Genomic DNA, 22,776 nt, shown 5'->3' with positions numbered 1-22,776 from the left:
CTTCTAGGACTGGAAGGGACCTCGAGAGGTCATCGAGGCCAGTCCCCTGCCCTCATGGCAGGACCAAATACTGTCTAGACCATCCCGGATAGACATTTATCTAACCTACTCTTAAATATCTCCAGAGATGGAGATTCCACAACCTCCCTAGGCAATTTATTCCAGTATTTAACCACCCTGACAGTTGGGAACTTTTTCCTAATGTCCAACCTAAACCTCCCTTGCCGCAGTTTAAGCCCATTGCTTCTTGCTCTACCCTTAGAGGCTAAGGTGAACAAGTTTTCTCCCTCCTCCTTATGACACCCTTTTAGATACCTGAAAACTGCTATCATGTCCCCTCTCAGTTTTCTCTTTTCCAAACTAAACAAACCCGGTTCTTTCAGCCTTCCTTCATAGGTCATGTTCTCAAGACCTTTAATCATTCTTGTTGCTCTTCTCTGGACCCTCTCCAATTTCTCCACATCTTTCTTGAAATGCGGTGCCCAGAAGTGGACACAATACTCCAGTTGAGGCCTGACCATCGCAGAGTAGAGCGGAAGAATGACTTCTCGTGTCTTGTTCACAACACACCTGTTAATGCATTATATTATATATTTCTGTTTACAAACTAGGTAATTAATTTAAATGTGCTGAAACAATGAATGCTTTGTTCTTCCTTTCCCAACACAGCAAAACCTAATGAAAAGAAGCGTATTGATCCTAAGAAGTCTGCAGAATCCAAAAAGAAAGATGCAAAACCTAAGAAAGTCGCAGAACCGAAGCGGGCTGTGGAGACTAAGACGACCACAGAATCTAAGAAGGCTATAGAAGCTAGGAAGACCACAGAGCCTAAGAAAGCTGGAGGAGACGAGGCCAAAGAAATTAGTAAACCTGTAGCTGTGCAAGGTAAGTTTGTAATGATACACTATCTAAAACGTTGTGTTAAGTTATGTGAAGTTACTATTGATCTGATGGCTCCTTTAAAATTGTTCTTGTAGAGAAAATTACACTGACTTCTACTCTGGAGGTGGAATCAAATCAGTCTATGGAATCTGTAGCCAACAAAGGTAAATTGAAGTCTAAACTGTTTTTCACTTTTGTCATAAACCTGTCTATATTTGCGAACTAAATGAGAATATTTTTGTATAGAAAATCTTGAGGCCAAGAACACTGTGGAAGTGAAGACAGCTGAAAGTACCAAGAAGGAAAATGCTTCAAGTAGGTTCATGGAGAAAAACGTGCAAGCACTTATTTTGCAGGCGGGGTCTAGGGAAAGACTGTAATGAGAAAATATACATCTTCAGGATCTATACTACTTACCTCTTACATAGCACTTTTCATTTGTAGTATTCAATGGAGCATGAGTTATTTATTTACAAGTGGTTAGAGCAAAGGCATGAGCGTTCTGTGTTTATTCCCAACTCTCCCACCAACTCATTTAATCTTGATGCTTCAGTTTACCTATGTAAAATTAACTAAAATAGTTAAAATAACATTATTTCTTATAACCGGGGTTCTAACCAGTTACTGAAGTGCTTGGTTCTAAATAGGGTTTATTCACACAAAACATGGTTAATACTCAGTTACTATGTACCGAATAATGTTCTGCCCTTGCCAGCTGCTGATGGTAGCTCGTGGTTGGTGAAGTAGTTACAGGAAGACAGGTATTTTTGCAATATAGATGAGCCCCCTTTTACTATGCCTGCATCGCAAATTTGGTTGGTCCCTCACAACTTTGTGGTCAGGACTACATTCCTGTATGTTATGATGCTGCTCTGTCTGCATTTTTCTGGACACCATGTCGTCTTTGGAAACACCATGAGATAGCTGCACATACTTTTTGCAGAGTGCACTGATATAAACACAATTAGGCAGCTTCGTAGGGGAGGATACAGAAACATGAGTGATGTCTTATATGGGCACAACTCAGATGTGTTTGTAACCACATCAGCCGATTGTCAACAACCTGGTTACAAAAATATGCTTGTTATATGGACAGGGCCATAGTGCCTACAACATATGGTGAGCTCCTCAGATAATGGCATTTTTTTCAAGTGCAAAGTGCTATTGCTATTAAAAACTATTCTTTCTGAATAAATTTGACTTGTAATTCCAGTTGTTACATGTATGCACCACCAGTGTAATTTTCTCCATGTCCAGTAAATGAAGACATCTCAGTATTTTCTATCACTTTGAAAATTGCCTTCAGAAGGATTGAAACTATAAATCTTAAAATGGCACAGTTAAGCAAGTGATCATTTGCATGAGAATATTTTGACAGTGGTTGAGAACCACTGTCTTAGACATTTCAGGCAACCATTCATCCCCAGCAGAGCTCTGACCCATCCTGCCCTCAGCTGTTGGGGGCCTTTAGTGCCTGTTTTTTATATGGGGATTCTCTGGATATATAAATACTTGCATGGTGTTTAAAGATACAGTAACGTAAACATCCCCCCCGCCTACTCCTCCTCCTTTTTTCCCCCCACAGAAGCTACTGGAGAGACTACAAAGAGCGAAGAACCAAATGATCCAGCTAGCAAGGTCAGGTTTCACATTCAAACCAAAATTATTTGACTCTGTAAATATTTTTCAAGTACGAATTCAATGTTGGTGAAAGATACCTGTGTAGACATTACCAGAACCTTAGGTTTTCTGTTTATATGCATAATATATACAGGGCCAGCAAAGAAACTTCTGCAGATTTCACGTCATCTTTCCCCAGAATTGGACGGTCTCTGTGAGAGAGAGACAGATGTGTAAATGAGAGTAATTTTTACAATCAGTGTTATGGTCTTGCTCTTTCTCAATATGTATATAGGTTACAGAGCAATGAGTGTCCAACTCTTCATTCTGCAGTCCACTTGGAAAGGGAGAGACTTTCTTATGGACCACTTTTCCTCCAACTCTTTCCCTGCTCCACCTTGGTTCTCAAAAGTTTAATTCTATAGGCCAACAGGAAAGCTTCCATGTATCTGCTGGTGGTCTACAGACCAGAGCCTGAGAACTTTTATAGAGCGTGTTCTCATTTTTGTGCCCTCTTTCATGCCCTTCTCCTTGCCAGGAACTCCCTCCCCACCCCTCATCCTTATTACTCTAGGCAGCCACCCTCTTCAGTCCAATCCCCTCTCTAAAACTCTCTGCTTACATGATGCCCACAAATGTTAACTCATGTCAGTAATATGATGCTATCACCTCGTTATAGAGACCCTCTGACTTACCACATTCTTCGACTAAGATTCTTTGACCAGCCATGCTAGAGTGTAAACTCCATAGGGTGAGTCAGTGCCCTTAGCACACACTGGCAGTCTTAACAAATTACAGCAGTGCCACTCACATATCCATAGTTAAGGATGAGTTGAGTTTTACTCTGAAAGCAGGAATTTAACCACATTTTTATGAAGAATAGAGTATATCCTCTTGAAAATTATAGCACTTGCTCTTTGAGCACAGAATGAATTTTCTGAGAAATTACAAGTAAATCGGTTAATTAGTTTCAGTTTAAATTAATTAAATGTGTCTTTTGAGAAATTCAGCATCTTGTGTCAGGCCATTTTTATGTAACAAATTATCTTAATAGTGGAAGAATGTAGACCTTTCAAATTTCCCTACAGTTAACCCCACTTAAAATCTTGTGCATTGGCTATATATCAAGATTTTGTTTTAGGATTAATGGTTCTTTTTTGCACTTCATAACGGAGAGCCTCTCCTTCTGCAGGGGTTGAAGATGGTGTCCTACTACTCACCATCTTCCCTGAGGCAGCTTGGCTTCGGTCTCATTTGGAACTAGAAGGCAGTGGCCAATTTGAAGGTCATTCTGCTAATTACAATCCTGTAGCTCACATTAATTGAGAACTGTAGGAGTTGCAGCCATTTTGAAAGAGGGTAATTTATGAGAATCTCTGTAGAAGAATATTATTCATTGACTCATTCTGAAGGAGAAGTTTTGTGGAGAATAATAGTAAAAAATGACTGACAATCCTAAACATTTCTTTTTAAAAACTACCCATATCTGCTCTATAAAAAGAAAAAAGAGGAGGAGGGAAGCTATTTGTGGATGGTGTGCAAGGACATTTATGGGAAGGGAGAGAAGAGAAAACTGGGATGTGTGTATGCATGTGTGGAAGTGGGGGGGGGGGACGGGGGACGGGCTAGTACACTGACTGCTTTGTGCTATTCCAGAGTGACATAAAGCAGCCAGTGTGTCCTGGTGCATCTGGCCCTAAAAGTTTACAAAAAACAACAACAAAATAATAAAGGCTTGGAGTCAGTGCCACATATCTTCATAATAGTTAGAAGTATCATCTAGTAACATTAAAACCCCCCCACAAAGATGAAGTTCATAAATCATTACAGGAATGCTGTAATGATTCCAGAAACAAGCATTAGAAACCCAGGAAATTCAGGAAAAATCTAGTGTGTATTCAGAAATTGATTTAATCTAATCTGAGACTGCAGACCTTACTGTGCACTAATCATGGTTATTACATGGCATCAATACAGGGCAGAATAAAGGTGATTTGGGTGTTCTGTGTTTTTCCATACTCTAACATATTTGAAATCATCTTAATTCTGAATTTTCTCGGTTTGTAATGCTTGCTTTTGAGATAATTACAGCATCACCGTAATTTTATTCTTAAATATCTTCTATGTATTCAGACTTCACTCCAGTTTAATGTCGTTTTTATCTGAGAATAATACGTGCACTTTTAAGATAAACAATGAGAATTAAATACAGAAAGGCTGACAGTTGATTTAGAGTAGAAGCAAGGATTAGTGAAAATCTGTACCTTGCTTTGTTTGCAGGAACTTGATGACATGTGTGTTGTTCTTATTTCAAACTTACCTGATAAAGGATATTCTGTTGAGGAAGTTTCCAACCTAACAAAGCCATTTGGAGGACTGAAAGATGTTTTAATTTTGTCTTCTCATAAAAAGGTATTGTAATTGGTATTTAGAAAAAACGTTTTCTGGTATATTATCATCACCTAAAGAAGCTCTCAAAGAAATTTGTAACAAGTTCAGATGTTGAAATAACTTAAAGGGGACACAATAGTTCTACCTTTTTATTGTGCTTTGTAAGGCCACTTAGACTTCTTCTTTTTTGTTTAAAAGGCATATCTGGAAATAAATCAAAAATCTGCAGATTCCATGGTTAAATTTTATACCTGCTTCCCAATGTCAGTGGATGGAAATCAGTTTTGCATTAGTATGGCACCAGAATACAAGAATATAAAAGATGAGGTAAGCAAATGAAATATGAAGCAGGTTTTTTTTCTATTTAAGAATACTGCAGTTACTGAACATCCATTTTTATAGTACCTTCCTGCCAGTCTGGATGACTTATCTCTACTTGAAACAGCAGGGACCTAATGGATATTAAGTTATTGTTACGTTGATTGTATGCCCTGCCTCCTCTCTTTCCTGGGCACATTAATATAGGTTCTCTATAACCCTTTGGGTATATCCTATTTTAAAATTCAACTCTACTACTTTCCTAGTGTTTCTTTTTTCATTATCAAGTATTTTAGTGAATACAGTTGGACAGAATTTTTGTTTGGCAAAGAGAATGTGAAGATCATAATGAAAGTAATTTGAGAGAAAGGTTGGCAATACCAAACTCATGAACTTCGGAAAGGTTGCCCCAATCTTAATTTTTCAGGTTCTGTTTCAATATATTATTGGTAGGAGTAGTGGGATGGTGTGCCTTCCAATTACATGCAGCCATACCAACCATCTTCTAAAGTTCAGAAACCTTAACACCCTTTTTCTTCTTTCTAGGAAGCTATATTTACTGCTATTATTAAAGATGCCAACTCGAAGGTAAGTTAGAGACTTTTTAAAAATTGGTCAGTAATTTAGCCATTTGCTAATTTTTACATTTTTATAATTTGAGAGTGTAGCTGCTACACTGAGTGCTATCAAAATTAATAACATTTTTGTAAATGTTGCATTCCATTAAATAAAAATATTAAAAATTAACATTAGAAACAGAAGACACTGCTTTTTTTTATTACTACACTTTTTATTTAATTAGAAGTCCTGTAGTCAGTAGGAGAGCTCATAGACCAACAAGAAGCAAGAAGTGGACTGAGTAATCATACACTTTATTTATATACACACTATGAATGAGTGCAGGTAATAAGCGTTTAATAGGAGTCCTGGGAGAGCCTCCTTCTCTCTCTCTCCCCACACACTTGCCCTCCCTCAGCTTTAATAAAGCTCTATAACTGCCAGCCATTGTAGCTCAGTGAGTCCAACTGAGATGAACTCTTGAGAGGCTTGTACACTATTCAGGGATTAATGCACCTCACCAAGTATTTACAGTGGCACTCATACAGCGCTTTCAATCCAGTAGGGTTTATTAGTCAACTGGAAGGCAGTATAGTATGTCCTTAGGTTAGCATAGAGAAATGAAGGTTAAAGCATAGTCCGTTTTGGTCAGCCCAGAGCACCAGCCATGCTGTAGTGAACTCCATTTTCAGGCGCGCTCTCTCTGTCTGACTTCCTTCCTTCCTTAGTTCCTGGGTGAGAGAGAGCTCCAAGCTTCTTTCAGAAGCTGACTCATAAGCCCCCACTTCAAGCTGGGGTCTCTGTTCAGCTTCCCTGCTGAGAGGTACAGGGAAATCTGAGTCTTTGGAGCTTTCATTGTCTCTCAGGTCCCCTTGTTGATCTGGGTTCCTTTATGGCCCTTTATCCACCGAGGCAGGGAGATGATCCCCACATGCCTATGTCTCTTAGGCCTGGTCTACACTGTGGTGGTGTTGGGTGGGGATCGATCTAAGATGCGCAACTTCAGCTAAGAGAATAGCATAGCTGAAGTTGATGTATCTTAAATCGAATTAAAATGACTTATTTCGCGTCCTCGCTGCGCGCTGAGGCTCCAGTCGACGGGAGAGCGGTTGGGGATCGATTTATCGCGTCTACACTACAGGCGATAAATCGATCCCCGATAGACTGATCGCTATCCGGCGGGTAGTGTAGACGTACCCTTAGTTGGCCTTGAGAGCAAACATAATCCTCCCTGTCCCCAAGTGGAAAGGGGAAACTGAGGTACACATAGAATTCATAAAATACTACAGAAAATTCCCATTTCATCACAGTAATCTACTAAAACTTGTGCAACTGGCATATTAGTGACTCCATGTATGGAGCAGATAGAAACCTTTTGAGCACTCTGACCAGTAGTTGGATCAATTTTCATCTCTTTAGCAAATCTTCAGCTTCCTATTCGTTATATATTAATCTTTGAATAGGAGGAACCCTCTACTGTGCTTTAACATGGGCCAATTCCTAAAATAATTTTCCACATTAAAGAAAGGGCTTGGCAGTCTTTAGACACAAACCTTGAGAAGGAGGAAATTTGGTTTAGACAGGTTGCAACTCAAATTTCAGAGTAAGCCCACATTTGACTGTTTGAATGATTCAAAGACAAAGAAATACCAGAAGACAAATAGGTTTATTTGCCCAAGAAATAAAATCCCTTTCCAGCCAAGAGTTGAGGTGACAGGTTGTAAGTGTTCTCCCTTCTCCCTTCCCCCAGGAGTGAGAAGTTCTTACTGTTTTGGGATGTGGCCTTGTATACCAAAGTTGAAATTCTGAAAATATGAGCTGTTAAAGGATGAAGGCAGAGTTCTTCTGGAGTACTCTTATAGAAGTCATGCTGTGGTTCACTGAATATTCTAAATTGAAATTGAACTCGGAGTAAAAAGATGTATATGAATATTTTTTTCTCTTCAGATATGACAGGATTGTCTCAGTAATTTTTCTGTATTTACCAGTTCAATACAATATTCTGAATTTCAGTTTTTGTGCTTTTCTTTTAGGTAAATACAGAAACTTTATATAATCAGTTTGTGCATCTTGGTAATTTACCAGACGATGGATACACAGAACTTGAAGTAGTTTGCGTGGGACTTCGATTTGGGAAAGTGGATCACTATGTTGTGTTGAAGAATAAAAAGAAGGTAAATGTATATATATTAATCTTGGTGTGTTATCTGACCTGATAATCTCTCATTAGCAACATATGCTGCTATTCAAGAGATTGAAGATTAAAATGTGGGTCCTTGATTTTGCCCATTGTTGCTATGAACCAGTGCTTCTTGTGTCAAAGAGAAAAGGAGTGGTATATGTTGCAACCTACTCCGGCTGGTTCAGGAATAGTTCCAGTAGGCTTGGAAGAAAAAGGAATTGAGTTATCAAGAAAGACAGCCACCAAAATATGTGCCTTTGAAGATGGGAAATTAGAGGTAAAGCTGGTAGAAACCCAAACTTCCCATTCCACAGGGAAATTCCAAAATTTTGGAAAAACTTTTCTTCTGTTTCAGAACAAAAGATGGATTTTTTAGAATTTCCCACAGAATTAAAATTTTGAAAAATTGTTTAGACAGCCAGTCATTTTGGTTTTTCTAAACAAAAAATGTTTTGATTTTGACATTTTTAATTGTTTGTGTATTTTATATTTATATTTTATTTTACATTTTAATTTTTTATATTTTAAAATTACTAAAACAGCCACTACTCTAATCAGTAGCATGAAACATTTTATCTTGTTTTCTTATTCAAGTCTCTTGTTTGATGTTTTAATTAGGGCTGTCAAGCGATTAATTGTGCAATTAAAAAAATTAATCACGATTAATTACGCTGTTAAATAATAGAATACCATTTATTTAAATATTTTTGCATGTTTTCTACATTTTCAAATATATTGATTTCAATTACAACACAGAATACAAAGTGTACAGTGCTTACTTTATATTTATTTTTTATTACAAATATTTGCACTGGTATAACTGTGTCACTCAGGTGTGTGGATTTTTCACACCCTTGAGTGACGTAGTTATATCGAAGTAAGTGTATAGCATAGACCTGGCCTGAGTCCGTGATTTTTTTAATGTTTCGCAAAGTTATGAATTTAAGCTCCCAAGCTCATCTTTTGAAGGTGGTGTTCTGGTTTCCTATTAGGACAAGGACTTAGAGGTCCAATATAGAGTTGATAATATGGTGAAAAGTGTTCACTCAAGGTTGATAGGGAGCTTTTGTCTTTATTATTTTTCTGTGCAAGTTCATTTGAGAGCATAGCAATTGTCTGGTTTCACCCACATAGTTGTATTGGAGTACTTAGGGCACTGAATGAGATATGCCACATCTTGTGATAGGCAATGCAGGATGACCTGTTGGTCCCTTCCAGTCCTATTTTTCTATGATTCTATGTGGAGGACCCTGGATATTGACAGTTGGGGGCAGGGGGCGGGGGGAGGAAAATTGATCATTGTAGAAGTGGAGATATGGCTGCAGGTTTTACATCTGTTGTTGCAGGATCTGATGATGAGCTTGGCAAGGTTGAGGGGTTGCTTCAAGTCCAAAAGAGGAGGTTCAGAAAAGATTTCTTTCAGGGTGTGGCTCTCCATCGAGTATGTGTTGTAATTGTTTAATGATACCCTTTATATGTTCCAGTGTGGGGTGGTAAGTAACAGCTAGGGGTATGCTTACAGAGGGTTTTTCCCTATGTTGAAGCAGGTTCTCTGGGTATTTGAGTGGCACATTCCTTGATGTGATCTACTTCTCTGGTGCAGTGTCCTTGTTTAGCAAAGGTGATTTTGAGTGTGTTAAGGTGTGTATTCTGGACTTTCTTCTTGGAACATATTCGGTGGTGTCTGAGTACCTGGCTGTAGTTGAATCTGTGAAGGTAAGTGTGGTGATCCGTAGGTTTCTTGTATATAGATGTTTGTAGGGTTCTGTTCTTGAAGCTGATTGTGGTGTCTGGGAAGTTGATGCTAATTCAAGTGTGTTCTAGAGAGAGTTTGATGGATGGGTAGTGGTTGTTGAAGTTGTGGTTGAAATCTGTGAGGGAGTTCAGGTCGTTTATCCAGAGGATTAAAATATCGATGTTTCTGAGCTATATCTTTGGTGTTGTGGTTAGTTCAGAAATTCTTCCTCAAAGTGGCCTGTGGAGAGGTGAGAAAGACAAGGGTGGGTGAAGTAATATATTTTATTGAACCAGCTTCTGCTGGTGAAAGAGACAAGCATTTGAACTACACAGAGCTCTTCTTGAGGTTTGGGAAAGGTACTGAGTGTCATAGCTAAACACAATTCTCTAAGTACCTTTCCCAGATCTGAGGAAGAACTCCGTGTAGCTCAGGGGTCTCAAACATGCGGCCCGCGGGCCGCATGCGGCCCTCGGAGCTCTTCCCTGCGGCCCGCGGAGCTCCCCCAGTTACTTCCTGTCGCCGCCAAACTCCCCTCACCCCCGCCCCCCTCCCCGAGTTATTTTCTGTGCCTAAGCTCCCCGCGCGCTGCTCCCCAATGTTTGGGGCCGGGTCTCTCCCCTGGCCCCACGTGCCGCCCCCACGTGCCTCCCCCCAGTGTCTACCAGCCCCCACTTGCTGCCCCCTCACCGCTGGTAGCCTGCCCGGGAGCTCACGCTGACTCCACTCCGCCGCCGCTATGCCGGCTTCCGGCATCACCTGCTGCTGCAGGGTCCTAGCGCCCCCCTGCACTAGGGCCAGGGCAGGCTGCCCTTCCCCTAGTCCTGAGACTCCAATGCCCCGAGCCTCTCCAATGCCTCAAACCCCTCACCCCCACAGCCCTCACCCCTGCACCCCCTTCTATCCCCAAACTCCGTCCCAAAGCCTGCACCCCCACCCCCTGCCGCAGCCTGGAGCCTGCACCGAGCACAGAGCCTGCACTCCAGACCCCCTCCCCCACCCAAACTCCCTCCCAGAGCCTTAGATTTACTGCCTAAGTGCGTGTTTTGTCCTTTGAGTGAGGTGCATTACTGAGTGTATATATTTATTAAAACTGCTTGGAAATGACTTCGTCAAAAAAAAGAACACTCATGGAAGAAAAGAGAGTTTTCCAAGACAAATGGGAGAATTTATATTTTTTCACAGAGGTAAAAGATAAAATTCAATGCCTTATTTGTCAGCAAACGATTGCTGTTCCCAAGGAGTATAACGTGCGTCGGCACTATGACACGATGCACCGTGAAAAATATGATGCATTCACCGGAAAAATCCGAGAGGAAAAAGTTCAGCAACTTAAAGCAGCATTTGCCAAGCAAAGAAATTTATTTTCAGGGATTAACAAGTCTAGCGAAGATTCAGCAAGAGCAGGTTTTGTGATAAGCGAAATGATAGCTAAATCATCGCGACCTTTTACAGAAGGCTTATTCATAAAAGAATGTCTTATGAAGGCCAGTGAAATTTTATGTCCTGATAGGAAGAAAGTTTTTGAAGGCATAAGCTTGTCTGCAAATACAGTTGCCTGCAGGATAACGGATTTAGCTGATAATGTGCAAAAACAATTGATTCAAATGGCAAAAGACTTTGAAGTATTTTCAATTGCTCTTGATGAGAGTACAGATGTATCAGATACCGCACAGTGTGCAGTGTTCATTAGAGGTGTGGACTGCAATTTGAATATAACTGAAGAATTGCTAGACTTAATGCCACTGAAGGGTATCACAACGGGACGTGACATATTTCAAGGATTGGAAGAGTGCATTGAAAAAGCTGTTGGTGGCGCTTAGCACTTTCCAGGAGGGAGGGGGGAGGAGCGGGGAGCCGCGCGCTTAGGGGAGGAGGTGGAGAAGAGACAGGGCAGGGGCGGGGCCTCATGGAAGGGGTGGATTGGGGGTGGGGCCAGGGGCAGCAAGGGGGCGTGTCAGTGATGCGGCCCTCGGGCCAATGCACTAGTCCTCATGCGGCCCTCGGGGTCATTTGAGTTTGAGACCCCTTGTGTAGCTCAAAAGCTTGTCTCTCTGATCAACAGAAGTTGGTTCAATAAAAGGTATTACCTCACCCACCATGTCTCTAATATCCTGGGCCTAACACTGCTACAACAACGCTACATGCATGAAGAGGTTGGCATGTTGGGTAACCATCCTAGTACCTGTGGCTTTTCCCATGGTTTGGACAAAGTGTTAGTTGTTAAATGTAAAATTGTTATGGGTGAGAATTAAATGGATGAGTTTGGGGTGGATATCTGAGAGGTGTCCATTGCCTTGTAAATATTTGACGCGGGGAGCAATGCTGTCCTTTTACATAGAACATAAGAATGGCCATACTGGGTCAGACCAAAGGTCCATCTAGCTCGGTATTCTGTCTTCCGACAGTGGCCAACGCCAGGTGCCCCAAAGGGAATGGGATGGTCTTAATAAAAACACTGGATTCATGGCTTATTACAACAATCTGTAACCCACCAACCCCTCTTTTTTTGGTCTCATGATTGCAGAGGTATTAATGGACCATTTCACCTTTAATGATCTCTTAGAATATGTGGTGACTACTTGTGCTAAACAGTTTATTCCACCTTGTATTTAGCTGTGATATTCTGAGTAGCTTTCCCAGATCTAAAGAAGAGTTCTGTGTAGCTCAAAAGCTTCTCTTTCACCCACAGAAGTTGCTCCAGTGAAAGATACTACCTCACCTACCTTGTCTTTTTTTTTTAAGGTAATTTTAAAAAAAAAGTTGAAAAGATCTTAGAAATATCAGTACAGCTGAGGAAATAAGCCAGATGCAATAGCAACGTCACTTTAGTAAACCTATGTTGGTGCTCTCAGCTAAGGAAAACAAACCTAACCAATATTGTTACTTAGAAAAGTGTTGGCTTTATTTATTAATTATGCGTTCAAAATAGAATAAATAAATCCATGTGCTAATTTTTTACATTTTTTTAAAGGCAATTCTTCAGCTAGATAGTCCTGACTCAGCTAAATCAATGTGCTGCTTCCTAAAACAATACCCGTATAACATGGGTGAAAATACACTGACTTGTATGCTATCACCAAGGAGAGAACTTGCAGAGGTAAGACCATTGTCTTTTTGGTTAGACAATTCATCTTTTTTTGCATTTGTGGGCTGTCCAGCCTTTTGCTAAACAAAAGTAAACACCAGTCTTGTTGGCACACATTACTTTGGAGTCATGAACCTCAGGTACACTGAGAGTCAAAGCCAAAGTTTGAGTACCTACAGCTACTAGAAAAATGTTCCAACAATCTACTAATGTGCATCCTAGAATAGCATATTGAGATTACAATACTGCTGCTTAATTTGCTCTTTTATGGAATCTCTTCCCCCTATTAAAAGTAGCTTCTATCAAAGGGTTAAGAGGAAAATAATAGAAAAAATGGTTAGAAGCATCTTTTCACTACGATTTTGAAAATACTTAGTTTTAAGGTTCACTGATCTTTTTCAGCCTCCTCCTCCTCCCCTAAAATACCCCAACCAACTGTTGTTTGAGCATCAGTTTGTGGGCCAGCAGCCACTTAAGTTACTTTCTTTTATAAAAACTAACTTTGGAGTATTGAACAGCGCCCAAATTTATCTTTTACAAGAGAAAATTACTGAATATGGCTGAAAGCACTGCAAATTACGGCTGACGTGAAAGCTTAGCAGTTTAGGAGAGAGAAGGATCAGTTTAGAACTTAATCTTCCCCCCACTCTCCGGCTGCACATTTCCCGCTGCCTCTCTCCACCGGGTCCCCATAAGATGATTTTATTTTGGTCTTCACATTAACCTCTCTCCATTCCTCCTACCCTCCTTCCCACCCCCATTTAACGGGTGTAGGAATTTTTTGTTGAGTCATGCAGTCCCAGTTGTTCACTGCTGGGAGTTCAGACACAACTGTGACATCATCATAGGCTAACTGGTCACTCAGAATCAGGCTTTGAATAATCCATGTGATCAGCCAGATTCTAAGTATTTAAAAACAAAATTGAGCTTTTTGGTAGTCTTGGGGTAGATAAGGATTCTTTTTTGAGTTGTAATCTACTTGGATCCTACCGTTGGTGTGCATTCACCTCATGCACACACAATCTGATTCTTTTGGCTAGTAATGTCTGGGGCCATGCCTGTGCCCTAGATGTCCTTGCATCTCCTGCACCTGAGGGTATAAAAGGCAGAGCAGACCCAGTTCTTCCTTACTGCATCAGACAGCGAGACTGAACCTCTGCAGTGTCCACCTGCTTCTCTGTGCACTGTGCTGCTATTAGTGTTAATTACTTGTATTGCTAGTAAATTTAATTAAATGTTAGTCGTCTTGCTTGTAGGCAAGAAACAAAACTTGTTCAATCGGTTATTTAGTTCTTAGGCTGGACCCTTCCCCATTCCCTTATATGTGGGCTTGCACAATATGGCAAAAGCGAAATCCCTTGGATTCAAAACCTGCCCCTCGTGTGATGCTTCAGTGCTGCTTTGCAACAGACATTTCAATTGCCTCTTTTGTGTAGGAGAGGGATATATTCCTTAGCAATGTGCCATATGTCACTCCTACTCTAATCGGACTTGGAAAGATAGAAAGGCCTGCCTAAAATTGTTCCTCATGGAGCGCCCTGTGCAAGCCTCTCTGTACCCCAAAAGGAAGAACATGGCTAAACCTTGGTCCTCCGGTCAGTCCCTCCCAGTGAACAGCTTGGTGAGCCAAGATTCCATCCAGAGCTCCTGTGCTACGTCAACCAACAGGCCTTGGTCATCCGTCTCCATTCTGGCATTGATGACCTTGGACCACAGGCAAGAGAGGTATCAGAAGTACCGACTCCATCTCCCTCTCAAGTAGAGTGGACATTAGAGCATGCTAGTATGCCTGAAAGAACAGCCCAACCTTTGGAGGAGGCATACTCCTTTTCCTCCTCTCTTTTGGTGCACAGTAGGGACTGATCTCCCCCTCCCTCTCTTTCATGGAAATCACAGTGGGAATCTGGGAAAGTCTGCAAGGACTGGTCTGTCAAAAAGAAACGGTATAGCTGCCAGAGAACAGCTCCACTGGTCTCCTCCTCTGGGTCTGGTGTACATATGCCTAACAGCATTGGCCCTACTGGCATCCTGCAGTGTGCAACCGCATTCCTGCAAGCCAGTGACTGCTGTGCCTCCTTCCAGGTTTAGATCCCTTTCTGCCAAGAAGTAGCATAGGCCATCCTAGCCAGGTCTTTTAGTATAGTTTGAGAGACAAGAAGAGTGCAGTGAAGATCAGATGGACAAGGGAGAACAATCTCAGCTGCAATTTCTTCATCCTCCCTGATGAGGCAATGAACCCCTCAACATCTTTGTCAGTTGACGATTGTAAGGTGTTCCAAGATCTTATTAAATGCATGGCAGAAGCACTCAACACACTTGAGATGTTAAATATGGTATACAAGAAATCACATAAACTGCTGGATGTTGTACTCCCTTCCGGGCCTGGCAGGCTTGCCATGCCTACAAATGAGGGACTCTTTGAGCCTATAAAGGACCTGTAGCAGACTCAGCATCAATTCAAGCCACATCCATGCATGCAGACAAAAGGTTCAGAAGTCTCTTCAGGAGATTCTAGTAAACTTATTCTCACTCACTGCCATGTTCTTTTGTTTGGGTTTCTAGAGAGCTGCTACAGCAACAAGGGCCTCTCACATCAACACCTAGGGGGACACATGCTAAAAAACTGGACTTACTTGTACTTAAAGTCCTACTTGTCTGCTAGTCTCTAAATGTGAGTAGCCAATTACCACATGCTTCTCACAAAATTTAATGATTTACTCTGGGACAAGCTATCTCAATGTGTGTACAGATTTCCTCTGGAACATAGGGAAGAGTTCAGATCTACAGTAGAACCTCAGAGTTACAAACACCTTGGGAATGGAGGTTGTTCGTAACTGAAATGTTTCTAACTCTGAACAAAACATGGTTCTTTCAAAAGTTTGCATCTGAACATTGACTTAATACAGCTTTGAAACTTTACTATGCAAAAGAAAAATGCTGCTTTCCGTTTATTTTTTTAGTACTTTACATTTAACACAGTACTGTACTGTATTTGCTTTTTTAAATCTCTGCTGCTGCCTGATTGCCTATTTGCAGTTCCAAAGGGGGTGTGCAGTTGACTGGTCAGTACGTAACTCTGGTGTTCATAACTCTGAGGTTCTGCTTTATAAAGAATGAGGGGCAGCAGCTTGCTGGTAGCCTGCACTTCCCTATAAGCAGCACTAGATGCATCATATGCAATGGCATGCTCCATGACTGTACCTGTGGTACAGAGACAGTCACCTTGGCTCTAGCCATTGGGGATAACCAGGGAAATTCAAATCCCAATCAAAGACCTTCCCTCAAAGGGAAGTGACCAATTCAAAGACCAGTGAGGCCCTCTGTTAATTGAAGGACTCCAGGCTGTCCTATTCCCTGGGTCCTGTATTTCCCAGCCCCAAGAATGAAGGAAGCAAGCAAGACCTAAGCTCCTTCAGTCAGTGTTCCTCTGCTTAGTACGACTACAACCTTGAGAGGACTTTAGAACCACCAAGGAAGGAGCAGAGGTTCCAGTGCAGACAATCCTTCACCCCTTTCATTGAGCATTTTCCTCCCAGCAGCAAATTTGATGCCACCACTGAGCATAGCAGAACCACCTAGGATCTTTTTTTCTCCTCATTTTGGCATCCAAGCCTGTGGCCTTGAATCTTTCAGGCATTAAGAACTCACTAGTAGGTTACTTCAGCAGACAGCTCTCAAACAACTGAATGGTTGACCATGGATCCACTGTTTTAGAGCATCTTTCACAAGTGACAAGTATCAGAGGGGTAGCCGTGTTAGTCTGGTTCTGTAGAAGCAGCAAAGAATCCTGTGGCACCTTATAGATTAACAGACGTTTTGCAGCATGAGCTTTCGTGGGTGAATACCCACTTCTTCACGAAAGCTCATGCTGCAAAACGTCTGTTAGTCTATAAGGTGCCACAGGATTCTTTGCTGCTTTCACAAGTGAGGATACCCATCAATAGACCGGTTTGCCACAGACCTGTACAAGGAATGCCAGGTGTTCTGCTCCAGAAGGAGCTCCAGTCTGGGCTCCATGTCAGATGCCTTTCTTATCCCCTGGGAAAACCCATGATACCCAGGATGCTGAGGAAACTAAGGTGACATGCTGGATTAATATGATAGTCCCAGCCAGGGGCCAAGCAATTCAGATATTCAGGTCTGGTGAACCTCTCACTGCAGCCTCTGGTTGGAACCTCCTGAGCCTATGGAAGAAGAAGAAAATTACCCAAATCTGCTGATGCCACCCGAACTGACAGGTGTATCATCTTTCTTGCCCAATGAGGCAGTTGCTCCAGCCTCTGTCTCCTCTGGACAACCACAGACAATTCAAAGAGCTGCTTCAGAGAGTGGCAGAACAGCTCCAAGTTGCCTTATAGGAGGTCCAGGACCCACAACACACGCTCTTGGTCGTCCTCTAGCCTATGGGATCTAGTCAAGTAGCACTCCCATTGAACGAGGCCATACTGGAATGAGCAAGAACTGGTACAGCATACACCAGCTGCCTGTGTTCCTACCTCCAAGAGGGCAGATAAGCAGTGCTTTTTCATGGCTAAGGAAGCTGAGTTCTTATTCTCCCACCCTGTCCTGAACTCCTGTGTCATCCAAGTAGCCACAGTACAGTCCAGACAACAGCACCCAAGGGCCACTCCTTCAGATGCATTGTAAGATGCAAATGTGCTTTCTGTAACCATTGCCCATATCTTGTTCAGCACCAGATCACATGGCTTTGTTACAATACATGTTTAACCAAATTAGAGCTCAGTGCAAACAAAGAGCAGCTTCCAGCACTCTTTGGTTTCAGAGCAGTATTTTTTTCCTCCTCTGTGCTTTGGATGATACAAGGGAAAAACTAGTGTCCATATAGCAGCAACAGTCTCCAACAACATGGCAACATCAGCATACAAGCAGTTGGGTAGATAGGGCTCAGGCGTTTTTACCACTGTTATGAAAACCTGCAGGTGGTCTTGACAGTAGTGAAAACGCCTAAGCCTATATGTTTGACACAGTGGTAACAATGTCTTGAGCCATGCCTATGTAAGTGGGTGATGCTGATGGTGTTTCACCATTTGGTGGCTGTTGTGGTATGAATACTAACTTGTCTAATGTAAACACCTATATGTGTACAGTCCATACATCTGAAGATGGCATATAGGTGTGGACATAGAATAATATTGTTACTACATCTTCTAGCCTCATGAAAGCAACGTATATCAACATTGTTAGCAGCAACCATGCTTAAATGAACATTCATGTTAAAACCCATTTGATATAAAAAAAATTCCTTACCTATGATACTAGTAACATCTAAAGTTATTAAAGCTGAAAGTCTTAACATTTTAACTTTTTACTCGTTTACATCTTGTATTTGTCATCTTAAAACTGAAAATCAGTTTACTTTCATGTTCTCATGTACTAGTCCAATGCCACATTGTTTGCAATGCAGGGGAGCATCATCTATTTTTATTACATTTCTACTGATATTTTTAAAACATTTGGAAATATTTATATTAGGTGTTGTAAAAAAGATGCTGTTACAACACCTACATTGTTTGGTTCTAAGTTAGAACTGATATTGTCCTTTAAACATGCTTTTATCTAGCACTTTTCTAATCTATGTGAATAGGGCCTTACAATTTTCACCCCACAATCAAAAATCTGTACTTTGTAGGTGTACTTTCCAGTGCTTCAGAGTTCTGTTATGCATAGCTGGGTAGGAGAGGGAAGTGCCTGTAGTGGGTCACCTGAGTAGGGAGAGGATGAGTCCCCCTTTGTTCCTTGCCGCTTCCGATCCCAGCAACCTCTCAGTGTGCATCATCGTTCTTCGAGTTTTACAATGCTGAAACATCCTGTTTTCCACATTCTGTAGAGCCCAAGAGTGCCAGCTCTATTTCGCCATATTCATTCTTTCCTCTAAAAAGCCTCCCATTACCTTTTAATTTATTCTGAAAAACTAACAAACAAGCTATATTTTTCTTATTTCCAAGCATGATCCAGTTACAAAGTGTACAAACTGACTTTCTTTACTCTTTATTACTAAAATCTGGTGTTGGATTGATGGGAGAGAAGTGATAATACTGAAATAGTATGATCTGAAAATGGGTTCCAGAACAGTTTTTCATTAGAGTATACCTGCAATTCTTTAATTTAGTATAATATAGTTCTAAACACTATATTTCTACTTTGAACCAAAGCCTGTATTGCTTAAAAGGTTGTTGGAACTTTACTCCCCATCATAGCAGCTGGAGAGCTTGGAGTGTTAGTGGTTTGTTTTTCAGAGGACATAGTCCTTACATTTTAAGAAGCGAGTTTAATTATTTTAAAAACAAAATGGATTGATTATCCTGTAAGAAACAGGTGTCACATCAGCACATTTTGGACAGCAGAGTCAAACCTTTAGCTTAGTAAAGCTGTGACATTTGTTGTAGAATATCTTATTTAAAGATAATTTATGTCCTCTGCATATCTGTCTCTTGACAGACAAACCATGGTTGTATCAGAGCACTACATCTGTTACATTGGTGGGGATACTAAGGACCAGAAAGAGGGTGCTGCTTAGAACAGGGGAAATATGTTTAAACCTTCCCCCCCCAACGTAACAAAAACTAAATGCTAAATCATTTCAAAGTCATCACAGCTATAAAGAGCCACAAGACATCAGGCTAAAACACATCTTACGAAATGTGTTCTATAATGAGAAGACCTTTTAGAATGACTTGCATTATTCACTGTCATTTGATCTTTCGAGTGTAGTTATGAATGGGCTATGTGGTGCTTTTAACTGGATGTATTGGGCATATATACTTTTTTGTGCTGTTCCTGAATTTCATAGATGTTCAACACTCGGTGATTTTATGTTATAGGCTGAAGTTACAAAAAAAGAGCTGAAAAACCAAGAACCAAGTAAAGGAAGGTATGCCTTTCAGATATTTAAGTTAATATCTGTATGCACTGTTCAAAAACTGGCTCTCCATGATTGAATTAAGTAGTCTACTACACATTTCTCTCAAAAGCAAGCTATGTATAATGGGGAAAAAACTGCAATTGGATTGTTTAGAGATGTGCTGGCAGTAGGCAATTGCTAGCACATCTCTAAACAATCCACTTCCTTTTTTTTTTTAGTTCTCTTTGTCCTGTGTATCAAAGACATTTACTTTCTTAACTTTCATACAGGCTTTTAAAAAAAAAAAGTGTGTTTTGCTTGAGAGTCTGGGGTCTGAATGAGCATGGAGAAATGGTGAAATCCTGGCCCTATTAAAGTCAATAGTTTTGTCATTAATTTCAACTGGTCCAGGATTTCACCCATGTGCTTAAGTTATGGTGGAAGACTCTATTGCTGAAAAAGCTCTCATTGTACGTGGCTAGTAGATGATTCCTATATTTCATCTTTCAGTGTTGTCATTTATCAAGGCACAAGATCTATTGCTTCTGTTTCCAAATGCTAAAACAAATTAGAGGAGGTGGTTCAGTTTTCTAAATTTACTTAATACTTCTGTCTAATTGATATAGGCGACTAACTAGATAATGGAAAACTAGTTTAGATATTTAACTTTAACATCAGAATCCAGAAAAAGGAAATAATTATTTTGTAATACTCCATGGAAATTTTTTTAAATGCACCTTGTATGCCTGAATGATTGTAAAACATCTAATTATGGAGTAACTATTCATTGGTTTTAGAATATAAAACATGTTTTGCAAATACGTTTTATCTCAAATGACAGTAGGTCACACAAAGTACTTCCTGTAGGTGGAAAAAATATATTTTTTTGTCCTTAACATGTTTTCTGTGACTTGGATCCGTGTGTGTGTGTGTGAGAGAGAGTTAATCTACAGTGCTCTTTAATAATGGTTCAAAAGTTACCATTTAATGTAATGTTACTATAGTGTTGTGCACTATTATTCTATAGTATAGTAACATTTTATAAGACTTTATATGTAATGTCACACAGCTGCTAATGGTGTCATATTTTCAAAGCATGGTTTCTTCCTTTTCTGTGCTTCTGATGGTTCTCTCATGGTCTACATGCTGGTTTTGACAATAATATCAAGCTATGAATGTAAAAAAAGTGTATTAAGAGATTCCTAAACTTATGAGTGGTGTTCAGAGCACATTGGAAGTTGGAAGCATAGGGGAACTACTTTTGAACTAGTGGTTCTGAGTCACACCAATATAGATGTTCAGGTAACCTTACTGATTCCAAATTGATGGGTTCTAGATAGCAGCTGACCTACCAATAAGGCACAATACAATTAATCTTATCCTTATGAGTCCCAGATACTGCACAAAGTAGTACTGTGGCTGGTGAACAAATGGACAAAATAAAGTTTTTGCTTACCAACTTCACCCTGTACAGATTCCCTTTCAGCCTATGAGGCAGTTGTCTCCGTGTCGGAATGATCCTTACATTCAGCTTTGTAAGCCTTTCTCACCAGGCCTGTTATCCTTTTGAGATATAATCACCATATAAGAAGCAAAAAAGTAAGTCCCATAATATGGGAAGAGTTCTATTTTATTGTCACGCTTCCCCTCCTCCCCTCTGGAATTTTTCTGTGGAGAGGAATGGGATAGGATAACTTGAGGAGAGAAGGGGGAACAGTATTCCTGATTCCTATGGATGGTCGAGATAATCTTAAAGAAATCTTGGAATGTTTCTTGACATTTGATCATAATCCAGCATGAAGAAATGGCCTAAAGCCATTCACCAGGCCTTCTGGCTGGGATGGTAAACCACTGGCATGGATATCCCGACTGTTTCTAATAATGAAGGTTGTGGTTTCTTTCAGCAAGTCGAGACTTTTCCTGTTCCAGATTAAGATTCCAGAAGAATTGAAGACCAACCTGCAGTCTTTCTTAATCTGACTTTAAAATGGAGAATTAAGGATTTGCCTCTATTATCTTGCATCCTTTATGGCAGATGCCTGCTCTGTTTTGGGTTGCTGGAGCTGACTCTTTATTTGACCTCTATTTTTAACTCTGATGGGTAGTTCTGATTGAGGGTGTGTGTTTACACAAATGACTGAAGATGCAAGACTGGAGCATCAGATATTCGTGGGTTTTACCCTTTTTATGCAAAGGGAAATATCCTTTTGGTAGTGCAATATGCCACTTCCTTCCCAAAGCATAGCAGGGTTTTCAAGTCCTTGCACCCATTATTTTCAACCGTCTTGATATTTTTGCCTCACTCTTTCATCATTGAACTTGCATAGTTCTGCTTCCTTGCCCAGAATGTATCAGCCCAGACCATGAAAGTCCAGTTTGAATCTATCAGATTAATGTTTTTTGGAGACCACCAAGGTACTTTTCTCTCTGAGAGAGGTCACACAGTCCTGAAGATCCACAGACTGATCTCAGTTGATTTATATAGGTGATGCATGTGTGTGCACTTACAGCATTCACTATAAGCAGTTGAAGATGCAAGTAATGTATAGTTTTGCATTATTTGCTGCTATTTAATAAACTTGCTGTTTTTTCCATTCCTGGTAGAAGCTTATGGACAGATTCTCCCCCTTTGCAGATGCTGAGCTGTGTGCAGTTTGGCAGGGGAGATGGAGCTTATCTTTGATCAAAATCTCCATGCTTCTTAAATAGAGCTAGTCTTTCAGGACTCTTCTTTCGGCTGTGCACTCCATCAGGTTGTCCAGATGAGTTTTTTTACTACATACAAACACTAGGCAAATGTCGCGGGGAGCTACTGTATAGCAAATAGAAGGGAAATATATTTGAAATGGATCTCACTTTTGGAACATAAAGGAGTCTTTGGTATTCAGAGACCTGTCTTTCTAAGGTTGTTAAATACCAAAGTGTCTTCATTGTCATGACTGATCAGTTTTTTAATATTTGTGCCACGAGAAACAGATTAGTTTTGTTTGGTCAAAACTAATTGAAACACTTTCACCCCAGCCACCAGTGTTTGGACATGACTGACTTGAAATGACTAGACTCCAATCAAATTTTTGGAAGGAGAAAATTTTATTTGAGTGGGCAAGTGAGAAAATGTTGCTAATTCTTTTATGAGATCG

At 40.6% G+C, this 22,776-nt stretch overlaps 1 protein-coding gene across 3 annotated transcripts in view; it reads left to right on the top strand.

Moving 5' to 3' along the window:
• The window catches only part of ZNF638 (zinc finger protein 638), a 77,820-nt gene that overhangs the window by 41,191 nt on the left and 13,853 nt on the right, over positions 1 to 22,776 (top strand). For 2 of the 3 annotated variants that reach the window (XM_045018767.1, XM_045018765.1), the window contains exons 13-22: positions 670 to 885; positions 978 to 1,046; positions 1,129 to 1,197; positions 2,468 to 2,520; positions 4,783 to 4,914; positions 5,092 to 5,220; positions 5,758 to 5,799; positions 7,803 to 7,943; positions 12,661 to 12,786; positions 19,617 to 19,666. In XM_045018767.1, coding sequence (XP_044874702.1) covers positions 670 to 885; positions 978 to 1,046; positions 1,129 to 1,197; positions 2,468 to 2,520; positions 4,783 to 4,914; positions 5,092 to 5,220; positions 5,758 to 5,799; positions 7,803 to 7,943; positions 12,661 to 12,786; positions 19,617 to 19,666 — 1,027 coding nt within the window. The remainder of the gene's footprint in view (positions 1 to 669; positions 886 to 977; positions 1,047 to 1,128; positions 1,198 to 2,467; positions 2,521 to 4,782; positions 4,915 to 5,091; positions 5,221 to 5,757; positions 5,800 to 7,802; positions 7,944 to 12,660; positions 12,787 to 19,616; positions 19,667 to 22,776) is intronic. The other variant, XM_045018766.1, reaches the window with a different exon arrangement.

This window comes from Mauremys mutica, chromosome 5 (genome assembly GCF_020497125.1).
Source record: "Mauremys mutica isolate MM-2020 ecotype Southern chromosome 5, ASM2049712v1, whole genome shotgun sequence".
Classification (NCBI taxonomy): domain Eukaryota; kingdom Metazoa; phylum Chordata; order Testudines; family Geoemydidae; genus Mauremys; species Mauremys mutica.
The sequence above is the reverse complement of the archived record's forward strand: the minus strand, read 5'-3'. Positions and strand labels throughout refer to the sequence as shown.